Raw genomic sequence first — 12633 nt, forward strand, 5'->3', positions numbered from 1 at the left:
CTACGTTTACTAACACATAAAGGAATCAGAATGATTCCGGATAAAAGTATTCCTGCGTTTACTAACACATGAAGGAATCGAAATGGGTGTAGGTCTCAGCTCCTTATAAAGAATCGATTCTTGAATACTCAGGAATTTGATTACGAAGGGGGGAGATGGGTTGAGAATCAACTCCTTTGGAATCAATACTGATTCCTTTCTTCTCCCATTCCAGTTGTCTCCGATTCATGATTATTTTCCATTCCAAGTAAGTAAACGTGCCATAATATCTTTTATTTTACTGTCTTTTATTATTAGTTGATTTAGTGAATAATTAAAGTATTAAACAAGAATTTTTTTTTCTTTCTAATAATTAAGTTAACCATGGTCAGTTATGAGTATGATTTATCAGACATGGCAGTTTCTTATTGGGTGGTGGTATCACCACTTAAAGAGTAGTGCTTAGCAAATTTGAATCCATCCAAAGAATGGAAAATATTTTTTCCATGCTTAATTAACATACAAGTAGTTTTCTCCCAATTCCAAACAAATGCGTTGGCAATAGCAGTAGACTAGTACAAGTTGCAGTGAAACTTTCATTCTCAAGAACATCTTCTACCCAAGAAGTCAGTTTGAATTGGGGGGTCGTCTAGGGTACCTTGATGTATGTCATACCCTTATTTTTTTTATTTTTAATAAATTAATGTAATGGAAATCTATTGAACTGGTTAACAGATTACCCACTTAAATGTTGACATGTGTCATTTTAAAAATAAAGTTTACTATATTAACAATGTTGTAAATATTATTATCTATATGGCTGTCCACGTAAATACTCATTAGTTGTGTACTTTGATGTAAACCCTACCTCTATATAAAGGAGGCTAATGAGACTGAATGAGAATACTTCTACTTCCTCCAAACTATTCTCTCTCCATATTCTCTCTACTTTATAACACGTTATCAGCACGATTTGCTCTATATTTTCTTTTTTCCTTTTTAACTCTATGATGATCCATGAGTCATATGGTGCAATGTTGTTGCTTGACTATAACTCTTGATCTATGAGTTTTGTTTTATTGTTATTTATCATCAGCCCTATAATCCAATCCTTTTTTTTTTAAGTAAATTGATTATTGATAGAATCAAACAATTTATCGTTTGCTCTTACCTATCTAGCTTCCTCAGCTACTGGATTCTCTTATTTGTTGTTATCTATTGATTAACACATGCAGGTATTTAAATTTGATCCAGTGGAATCGATGAGACCCAAACTGCATGATTACCGATTATCGATCTCCTTGAAGGTCGGCGAGCCCAGTAGGTTGTTTTTTTTAGTATTATTGTTTTTTCTCCTCACTCGTCGCCATTGCTGGATTGCTATATCTACTGTGACCCTCACAGTTCTAGAGCCGTCGCACTATTTGATCTCCCAATTTTTGTTCTTGACATAATAGAATATTTTTTATTGCACTGTTGCACAGACCACTTCGATCGATTAATTATTGAATCTGGGGTGTGCACGTTTCAACATTTTGAGGGTCCATCTTCTAATTTTGTTAGCTATAGTTTACTGGGTTTTATATATTAATCAACTAGACAAGATGTGTATGCCCAGTAACTAGTTAATTGGTCATGCTTTCGATTCTCTTTATATTTACATGTTGTATACTCAGCTTTGGTAACAAAGCTTTGATGCATTATTTTTATCACCCCAGTACATGCAAGAGTAAGTCAATTGAATTCAGGTATGTTTTATTTTCACAGTTGTGTTATGATTGATTAAATATATATATCTGAATTTTGTAATCAAAAGTGATCGAAATCTCTATTTCTTGATTCGATTACAGAGGGCCTGAAGTTCCTCAAGAGTTACATAATAGAAAATTGTGACATGAAATTTCTCAAAGCTTAACGAGGGCCAGAAGTTCCTCAGAATTATACAATGATCAAAATCGCACGTTGCTTGATCCCTGATCATATGGGGACCTGAAGTTCCTCTAGGGTCATATATGAAATGTAAATTGGAAAATTGTGACATGAAGCTCTTCAGAGTTTATACAATTACGAGGGCCATAAGATCCTCAGAGCTATACAATCGAATATATAAACTCATCTTAATCCCCAATTATAAGAGGGCCTGAAGTTCCTCTAATTTTTTTTTCGATAATGGGGTTCAAACCACCTCCAGAAGCTGTAGTTCGAGGATGGACACCAAGTCAATGCCAGAAGCCTCTTGACTATACATTTTTTTTTATAAAGAGAATTTGTCCAGAAGACAATACTACGTTCTTGTGCAATTTGAAGAGAGATAGAAGATTATCATGAACCAGACCAGAAGTTCTGTGTATTCTCTTCATTAATGGAACCAGAAGTTTCCATTATTATTTTATTTATTTGCTCGCATTCTATTAATTTCTTTTCTTTCATTAAAGTAATTTTTTTTTTATACGGACCAACAGTCTGATATCTCGAACCTCCAAATTTCGAGTGTACATTATTTGAACCAGAAGTTCAAAGTACCACATAGTAGAACCCGAAGTTCTAACAGTAAAAACTCGAACTTGAAGCTTCGAGTACAAAATGAAAATTAGTTAAAAAGTGAAATCAAAACTTCACTTTAATTACCTCGAGCCTGAAGTTTCGAGCATCAAATTTATTTGAACTTGAAGTTGAGCATACGAAATATTAGAACCTGCAGTTCTAATAATAATAAAAAATTCGAACCAGAAGTTTCGAGTGAATTTTCGTATGTCAATTGATACGTTTCTTTTTATGCTTACCTAAAACTTTCTTATTGTTATCTTATAAGTGTACAAGAAGTTCACTCCACCTTAGAACTTGGAGTTCTAATTGTGCAGACTCGAGCCATAAGTCTCAAGTGAATATATAGACAATTTATCATAAAATTTTAATCTGGGTCAACCTCAAACCTGAAGCTTTGAGGGGATTATTTTGACACCAATTTAAAAGTAAGCAGATATTTAACCGTTGGTTTATGACGAATGAGTATGAGTATACCCCAAATTTGTGATCGTGGATTTTGTAATTAAAAGAGATCAGAACCTGTAGTTCCTTGATCCTTAATTACATGAGGACTTGAAGTTCCTCAATGATCATACTCACTAGATGACAATATAAAGTCCCTCATTTCTAAGCTATGGTCATGAAGATAATATAACAATCATCTCAGATCTTACATATCTGATTGATGGCTCCAGAAGAGCACATATTATTGTCTCTTGCATCCTATGCCTCCAATATTACCAGAAATGTATAACCTCTCCGTCTCATGGATCTCATTGTATAGCAAGAAAGCCGATTGACATGGCTACACCATGAAATGCCACCAGAAGTGGATCATGGCAAGAGAGAAATCAGGAGTCAATATAAATATTGTCCTAACATCCACACATATGAGGAAATTACAAATTGGGCGTGTGTCTATTGCACACTATATGAGTCTTTATCAAGCCATTTTCAAAATGGCACTAGTCAAATTAAATTGCATTGACTAATAAGAACATTGAGATTCATCTCACATGCCTGACGTCTTTTGCTTACAATAAGCAACTTGAAAGCACTATTGTGTTATTCCTCAGATTTATTGTAACCTCTTGAGTTTTTATTGAAACTAAATGTTTCTGAATCCGATTATCTAGGAACTTGATGTTCCTTAAGAGGTTGTTATAAATTGAAAATTTGAAACCTCAAGTTTCTTGGATCTCCAATTATATGAGGGCCTGAAGTCCCTCCTCTTTATGACTACAGATTTATATGTGACGCAGAACTTGAGGTTCTCCACGTGATAAAGTTACTCTATTATTATGGATTATAGTCTTTAACTCGAAATTTTGAGTATATCATTCTGGCCAGCAGTTCAAAATGAATTTGGTCCATTCCAATTGTCAATATTTCACAATTGATGTTTACTCAAGCTAAGGTAACACTCATATCATGAGTTGTGGATCTTGATTTATGGCTCTAAATGAGCTACTATCATGTTACCGAATTTGAAATATTGTTGCATTAATTGCTTCCTATATGGTTGGAGAAGACTTTATGCCATTGGATATATACTGTATTGAATTTTCACAGTAAATTGAGGCATATATGTAATGTCATGAACCAGAAGTTCATTGAACCAAATACACAATTTGGCATGATCGATTGCGTCATCTTTTGTCTACCATGTCACGAGGAATCACTTACAAGTTTTGATGATTGCTAACCTTACTCACAAGCAAATTGTTTATTTACCGCATATTTGCGAGTTGTCACTTTAATGAGACAATCCTCCTGCAATGAGGGGGAGAAAGATTGTTCCTGAAGAACGATATGAATTGGTGTGAGATATCTCCATCGTCTCATTTTGACTTCGAGAAATATCTAAACTAGTGAATTGATAAAAGAAAGTGACAAAATTATATGCTAAATGCAAATGCATCTGCTTGGGTTAAAGTCCTTGAGACCGACCATATTAATACAAACAATGTAGACTCTATTTGATTTGTGGGATGCACGTGTATCCAATTGACATGGTTCTCCTGAAGAGAATGTCATTAAACAATATCACAACTCCTAATATGGCTACACATATAGAGGGTGTAGGTATGCCATTAGGAAATGATGTCTTAGTGATACAATAATAAATCAATATGGTTGATGCTAATGAATAAAGCATGTTTTGACCTAAATCTTGGTTTGGGCTCGCCACCAACCAATGAGCATCTTCACTCCAAAGAAAGTGATAGATTTTTGAACACATCTTTTGAGCATGGTCAAAATAAGACAGTCTTTCCGCCGTTAGGGGGAGGAAAGACTACTGTCATTTAAGTAACGGCGTGAATTTGTGTGGAATGTATCCACCAGGTCTAAAGTTATAAGCTTCCAAAGAGGGAAGTTCATACAAGCCCTATAACGCTCTACAGGAGATTATAAGTAACAAGATCCACATTCTTTACATAATTCATCTATGAGAGATGATTGTCCTAGAAGTGACAATATATGCCCCAGAAGTGGCATGGGTATCCAATATCAATAAGCTTATTATAGCTAATGCATGCATATAAGAATGTGTGGGATCTATGATTGTTGATCATCGATGATAATTTACATTTGGTAGCTACCAAAAATCATTAAGGGCTGTATTGATGCTATACCACGTTTCATTATGAATGTCGACAAAGTATATTATTGGCCAAATTGGAAAGAGGCAATTCCAATGAAATTGAATATTTGAAACGTGATGAAATACTTAGACCTTTAACCCTACAAGTTACAAAAGGGTATTTACAAAGTGAAGATAAATCACTATGACACAATGTCTATTTATAGAGACATGAGATTGTGAACATCTTCCCTTATACGAATGACAATTTTCTATAAATACAGTGTTACATATAGCTGTTATATTGACGAGAGATTTATGGCACGTTGTCATCGTATATTATGAAGATCTTAAAGACACATTGCTAAAAGCAAAATCTCAAAAGTAAAGTGTCATTATAAGCGTATTGCTTATCAATCCTCAAGGAATTCAAATACATGAATGATTCAAATGCAAGTCCATGAAAGGTTGAAAGAGCTTGAAGCTCACTCATGGAATCAAAGAGTCTACAGCTAGCTCATATGTACTCATTTCGTACTAGTCAACGAGATCTAAATTGCCTTAATGAGTACTATGACGAGACTACTATCGAATTCGAATTATGATTATTGTGTTGCAACATATTTTAACTTCGTGAAGTTATGAATTACTTAGAGCTCTTGAAGAGCCTGTATGGGACATATCAATACACAAAGATATTGATGTGTATGGCTAGGTATGCCATGATGATTTTTCAATGTTTTAAACTATACAAAGTTAAATGTGTCAATTTCTTTCTATTGTTTAGCTATTACTTTGTGTATGAATTTGAGCATATGAGATTGTTTCTAACCTGATCATATGAGGTAAGGCTTATTGAAAATCGTCTAGCTTTGTTGGTATTGCTTAACCTTTGCAGGTATGAAAATTTGAGATGAGTCCCTATATGCAAAGCACACATGGTCTCACTTCAGTGATAGACACATCAAACCACTATACATGGTACATGTAGCTTATCGCATACATATTTAAGGCTTGCAACAATCAGGGGGAGCATCCAGAAGCATGCTACCTAGGACATATGCGCGTTGTGCTCTTTTTGTCCTTCGACCAGGGTTATTTTTGTCCCACTGGGTTTTTGTTACCTGGCAAGGTTTTTAACGAGGCAACAATAAGCGCGTCCAATATCATCATTCATTGGTGGACATCCAAGGGGGAGTGTTGTAAATATTATTATCTATATGGCTGTCCACGTAAATACTCATTAGTTGTGTACTTTGATGTAAACCCTACCTCTATATAAAGGAGGCTAATGAGACTGAATGAGAATACTTCTACTTCCTCCAAACTATTCTCTCTCCATATTCTCTCTACTTTATAACAAACAACACATTCTTTCTTGATATGTAATATTGTTTAGAAACATGTAACAAATATTGTCAAAATAATAAATTATATCTAGTAGAACTAAAATTACGATTTATGACCACACTTATGTGGTTATTATAATTGAGTGGTCAAAGATGTAAATATCATAGTTAGACAACTTTTATCAAATGGAGAACCTCCTTACAATACTGAGTACTTACATATCTTTTAGTCTAATATTAATTTTACCATGTTCACAACACAAATGTTGTCGGAATTGTAAAATAGTTAATAATCTTGTAAATGATGTAGTTTTTGAAGTAATTACTACAAATATAACAAAAGTTACCGTTTTTACATCAATTGTTGTGGGTTGCATGTGGTAAAATGTGTAGTTATTGTAGTAATCATTTCATTAATGATAAAACATAAAGATTTACCACTGTAACAATTTGTTGTCACACTTGTTAAATTGTCCATAAACTAGTACATTAGTTTAGGTAGAGTAATTACTATAAATAGAACAAAAATGACCCTTTTTACATCAATTGCCGTGGATTGTGGTAAAATGCATGGTCATTGAAGTAATCATTTTATTAATGATAAAAACATAAAGATTTACCACTCTGACAACAACTTGGATGTCACACTTGTTAAATTGTCCATAAACTAGTACATAGGTTGTATGTGGAGTAATTACTACAATTAGAATAAAAATTATCGTTTTTACATCAGTTGTTGTAGTTTGTGGTAACCTACGTCTATTGAAAGTAATTACAACTTCGATGATGGAAATTACACAATATATTACTTAAATTATGCGAGGGAGAACTTTATTACACCAATGAGGACATACGTGCTTTTAGTCAAAATATAATGGTCTACGGTCTACCTATATGATAACACATTGTGGTAACATTTGTAAATTAGTTCAAAAAGAAGTAATAACAAGTTGTACGTGAAATGCTCCAACTATGCAGGCACTGTGCTGCAATGCACAGTTGGAGCATTTCACATGCGCCGAAGGAGTTTATCTTGGGCCTAGGAAGCCTTTGGGTTCCCCTTGACAAAGTCAAAAAAAAAAAAAAAAAGTTGTACATGAAGTAGTTACTACATCTAAAACAAAGATTATCTATTTTTACATTAATTGTTGTGGTTGTCATAAAATGCATGTAAAAAGAATGTTGTGGTTGTCGTAAAATGCATGTAAAAAGAATTATATTTGGTTAAAGAAACTACTAATGCTATAATTAATTAGTAATAAAGACTATTTAACTAATACTAATTCCATGAATATACATATCCATTTGATTGTCTCTCTCTCTTCAAAGTTTTCTCCCAAAACCCTAGTGCGTCTTCCTGCGTACTCAAACGACGCTCGTCCGGTGGTGGCCTGGCATCTATGTCAGCCTTGGTTGCGTGATGTTAGGGCTGCTGCCAGACGGGCGTCAAAGGCTTGCTGATAGTTGTTCTCAGTTTGTCTCTTTGCTTGGAGTTTGACGACATCGCTGTCGGATCTTGGTTTATTGGGCATTGTGGCATGTGGGATCGACGACGACATGGTGGGTCGAGGGGCAACGCACATGTGATAGCTTTGATGGAGGCGTAGGCAGCGGAGTTGTTTGGTGGTGAGTTGGTGCGGTAGAGATCGATCCTGGTAGGTCAGGTCTTCTCCTATTGGGTTTCGCTGAGGGCTCCGGTTGACCGCATCGGGTAATGATGGTGGTGGTGTTCCTCATGGCAGCGGCGGGGCTGCTATCTTAGACTGTTGGCGGCTTGGCACAGTGCGACATGCGTTCGATTGGCTGCTTGCTGTTAGGCTCGGGCTAGGGCAAACTGTGGGCTCTTGGGCTGTGGCCTCTATATTTAGTTTTTAGTTTTTGTTTTAGCTAAATAATTCCCTATTTTTTTAGGGCTCTATGCTTGTTAGTTTAGGTTACTTAATGAGCCCTAATTAGTGTAGTTTTGCTTGTCTTTCCGCTATGTTTTTTTTTTTTCATAGCTTATAGCCTCGCTTTTAAGTAAGCAATAAGTTCGAATATAGTTGGTGTATCCTATGAATCACTGTGATTTCACCACAAAGTCTTATTTTGTCCATTGTGAGGCAGAGGGTGGATATGTAATGGCATTCTTGACAAAAGTTTTATCAATGGAATTACCCTTAATTCAAAAATTGGCTAAGGGCTAAACATGTTACCAAATTTTAAATATTTTGGACCATTGAATATATTACTAATCCAGTAATCCAAAATATTTAACAAAATGAGTGTATGGCAGACACTCGATATTGAAAAAAAATTCCTTGAAGCCAACACTCCCAACGTACTCAAAAGACAAGCTTGTCTTGTACATGTCCCCAACGCGTTAGGTATAGTACATTGCTCTAAAGTTACCCAGAAAGATTATTTTATAAATTTTATGATACGTCGTAGTCACGTAGTTCACTCAAAGAAAGTCACTAGCTTTGGAATTCCGCGGCTAACTGAAGTTCAGAAGTAGATGAGACTGTCCAAGTGTCCAGTTACGTGGTAATGGTTCCACAGTGTTTCTACGTTTGAGTGTTGGGGTTTAAATTTGATTATTCTTCGATTCTATACTATCTTCTCTTTGATTTTTTACTGTAAGGATGGCCTAGTCGTCTGGGCTTGCTCTTGATTAGAGCATAAGGCCATGAGCCTGCATTATGGCATGGTTTGTCGGATAGTTAGAGGAACTTAACCATAACTGTCCAGGTCTCAAATTAGGCAGCGAGTTGCTGGCTGTGCAGGTCGATCTGGTTGATTTGGCAAAGGATGTATGTAGGAACTTGATGTGTATCAACTAAAGGTTGTTCAAGTTAGTTTTAGCTGTGTGAATGTCTACTATTGTGGAACCCTGTTTGGTCCTAAGTTATACTGCTTTCTTTCCCTTCCTCGTTTTAAGATTGAGCCTCGAGTTAGCTTCATTACAAGTTCTAAGCAAACAAACACGGTTGACCTTGTTTCGAAGAATATTGATCTGTAACTGGGGATGCTATAGCCTCCAAAGAATACTGATCATGCATGTACAGTTAATAATGATAGGGATCCTAAACAAATTATTTTTCTCCTATGTCTAGGCCAAAAAATGATATCACTAATGGTTCTTTTATATCTAATGATTGTGCCGGGTTGGTGGCACAGTATGAAGTCTTGTGATTCAATGAACACAGCGTGTCACCTCTCACCCTGAAAAGACTCCGGGAATGATCTTGAGAACCACACTGCTTCATCCAAATAATTAAAGCGAAGATTCCATAGCATGGGATATGCATCACTCCAACCCCAAGATACCTGCAAAGTTCATGATGTATTATGGTGAGTGGTGACAGAGCTGAATAAAATCCTAACAAGTAGTTTCTGTCATGGTGTTACTTTCATGTCATCTGTAATTGCTAAAACTAACAGCTATGAAAAAAATGCAGCAGAAAAACATGAACACATTAGAGTGCTAGTTCAAGTCTAGCACTTCATTACAAGTCTTACTATTGAGGCAATCATTCTTTCAATTATCTGTTTGTCAAAGTGTTAGTTCAATTTGTAGAATTACAGACTGATTGAGGTAAACAACATACCATAAGGGTGCATATGAGGATGACAAGTCGAGAAATGGATAAGGCCACCTGAAATGAAGTTATTGTGAGCAATAGCTGAATACATTCAATCTCCAAAAGAAATGTAACAAATTCAAATGAACTTTTACCACATGTTTTTACAAGCGTGGATTATCCATTGGAAAATCACGAATACTCCAGTCCATAGCACAAAATATGAGATTCGAAACAATGGAAACCGCTGGAAGGAGGAGAAAACTAAACTTATGTAAGTCAATAATCAGGACATTTGGAGAGAAAATGTCATTAAAATGAAGAAGGAACCAAACTTACCAAGCTATTCAAAGTTGTCTCACCAAGGAGGAAAACAAGATTGAATGAGTGCATACTGGCCATCATCTGCAGTTGAAAAGTGAGCAGCCTCATCAAATACAGTATTAGCAATCAAAACAACAACTCCACCCTAGGTACAAGAACATAACATTTGGCTGTATAGAATATTCAGGTCCATTGAAAGGGCAGTAAAACTTACAAAGTCCAGTTTGTAATCTTTGCTTGTTAGAAATGGATACAGAATGAGCCAAAATACCACATCAGTGAGCACCACAGCGCCCCCACACATCTATACACCGAAACAAAGGGGACAAAATGAAGATTAAAATAACTGAACTGCACATCACAACAGAAACTACATAACTTATAAAGAATCAAAGTCCTAGTTTAATATTTCAGAACTGCAGCTGAAACTTACCTGATAAATGACTTGAAAGATATAAACAATTAGACCAGCGCCTTGGTGGGAGGGACATTCTTCGTCAGTGAAACTTTTAGATGAGTTGGATGTATCTGCATTTTTGCCAAGTGTTGGAGCAACATAAGTACTACCTTGTTCTTCATGTCTCACACGATCAGCTGCATCCTCACCAACTCTATTGCGGTATTTGTAGCATCCATAAATGGAGAGTGAAGATCCAAGCTGCAAGATGAAGTTCAGAACATAAGCGTGTTAGGATTATAATTGACTGTCATACTTCATCACTGAATCAATATATATATGTGGCTTTTCTGTGTTTTCAGCTGTTTAGCTGCCAATTAATCTTATTAAGCATTTTCTAACGCTAACATTTGATTGAGTAGTTGAAAGCACAACAGAAAAAATCATTCCAGTTTCATTCAATCACACATTACTACAGTAACAATTAGGCCAATGTCAACTGTTCAAGAGCAACGAGTTGAAAAGCATACCCCAAAATAGATTGTGACCAAACAAAATGTCCACCTGTTGAGAGCAAAAGAGAAATAAAACTACAATCAGCACATAAAGATTTGTAAAAACACAATTAATGCAATGAGCTTCATATATCTGATAATCCACCCGTCAAAGAGGTTTCCATGTTCAAGAAAATTTGAAGACACAGAGATAGATATCTTACTGAGTATAGAAGTAAAGTATGCCAGCTCCATCAAGAACAAAATTGGTAACTATCAAGGACAGAAGCAAAACGAAAACAACAACTCTGTAAGCAAGAAGCCAAGTGGGATGAATTACTTTGAAAGATGTCCTCCAGGCTTCATCCTCATATAGAGATCCTATTGTTTCGCGCTGATTTTCTCTTCTTCCCCTTCTGGATTTTTTGCAGCCTTCATATTTCCATATAAGAACTGCGGCTAGAACCATACTAGACAATATAAATATTGCACTGATCAAGAACCTCCAGTTCCACCAATATCTTAGAACAGTAGTATCCGTAGTCATGATTGGATGCCACGAATGGCTCGATGATCCTGTTAAGAAACTCATGAGTTACTTAAAATTTCTCTACTAATTTCATTATCTGATCAGTCGAGTCACAGGGCTCTACGTTCAGGTCAGCGAAGATGAGCAGGTATATACAAAGAAGAAAGAGCAGGATATATTTTCCAGAATCAGAAGGCAGGAAAAATCAAATAACTGTACAGAACCAATATAGTAAGTACTAACAAGTTCAAATGGTCAAAAACTAAAACCCGGTATCAGAGAAAAGCTTCAGAGTTAATCTATCGCAAAAAAGAACATTCATTCGTAAAAGGTTTAAGGTACAAATCGAAAATGGAATATTAAGAAGCATCGTACAGTAATCTTCAAGCCAAAACCAACAAGCAAAGTGGTTCAAAGTAACAGCATCAAGAACCCAAAACCATTTCATTTTATTTGTAACTTACTAGCTAAGACTCAATGGAGTATAATTTTCATCAAATTATTTAATACAAGAATGGAAGTTAACTCAATATAGCTAAGGAATCATATGAAGAAGAAGAAGAGATACTTGCTTCAAAGTTCAAACTGGGTTTGAACCCAGGATGGCTTACGATCACGTTGAAATTGGAATAGTAAAAGATGTATGCTTTGCTTCTTCTTTATTCATACTGTCTCAAACAAGTTTTGGTCTGTAAGATTCTCGAGGTTTTAATTTGCAGCTGGAAGATAAAGAAACGAAGGCTCTTTTAAGACAAAACGAACTTTCCTCTACGAGTCCAGAACAGAAGTCAGCCTTTTTCATTTTTGTATGTGGGATTGGGTTACGCTACGTCCCTTATATACAGAACTGAAAACCAGTTAAACCGTTCCGCGTGGACTTAAGGAAAT

At 35.6% G+C, this 12633-nt stretch overlaps 1 protein-coding gene across 1 annotated transcript; it reads right to left on the minus strand.

Annotated features, from left to right (window-relative positions):
* Positions 1-9413: 9413 nt before the first annotated feature.
* LOC133710686 (uncharacterized) lies at positions 9414-12274 on the minus strand. Its single transcript, XM_062136820.1, has 8 exons — positions 11441-12274; positions 11253-11286; positions 10759-10983; positions 10540-10629; positions 10341-10406; positions 10157-10248; positions 10029-10076; positions 9414-9747 (listed from the first exon to the last, which is right to left on the minus strand). Exons 1-8 carry the CDS (start codon positions 11806-11808, stop codon positions 9513-9515), a joined length of 1158 nt encoding a protein of 385 aa, XP_061992804.1. The 5' UTR covers positions 11809-12274; the 3' UTR covers positions 9414-9512.
* Between the last annotated feature and the right edge of the window lie 359 nt (positions 12275-12633).

The sequence above is a fragment of the Rosa rugosa genome, chromosome 5 (genome assembly GCF_958449725.1).
Source record: "Rosa rugosa chromosome 5, drRosRugo1.1, whole genome shotgun sequence".
NCBI classification, from domain to species: Eukaryota; Viridiplantae; Streptophyta; class Magnoliopsida; order Rosales; family Rosaceae; genus Rosa; species Rosa rugosa.

Bases quoted from the DNA above. Each gene is read 5' to 3' on its own strand.
- LOC133710686 (XM_062136820.1), bottom strand. From the start codon at position 11,808: ATGAGTTTCTTAACAGGATCATCGAGCCATTCGTGGCATCCAATCATG. The intron at 10,630-10,758 runs GTAAGTTTCAGC...TTCGGTGTATAG, and splicing joins TCTTTCAAGTCATTTATCAG to ATGTGTGGGGGCGCTGTGGT. The intron at 10,249-10,340 runs GTAAGTTTGGTT...TCCTCCTTCCAG, and splicing joins AGACAACTTTGAATAGCTTG to CGGTTTCCATTGTTTCGAAT.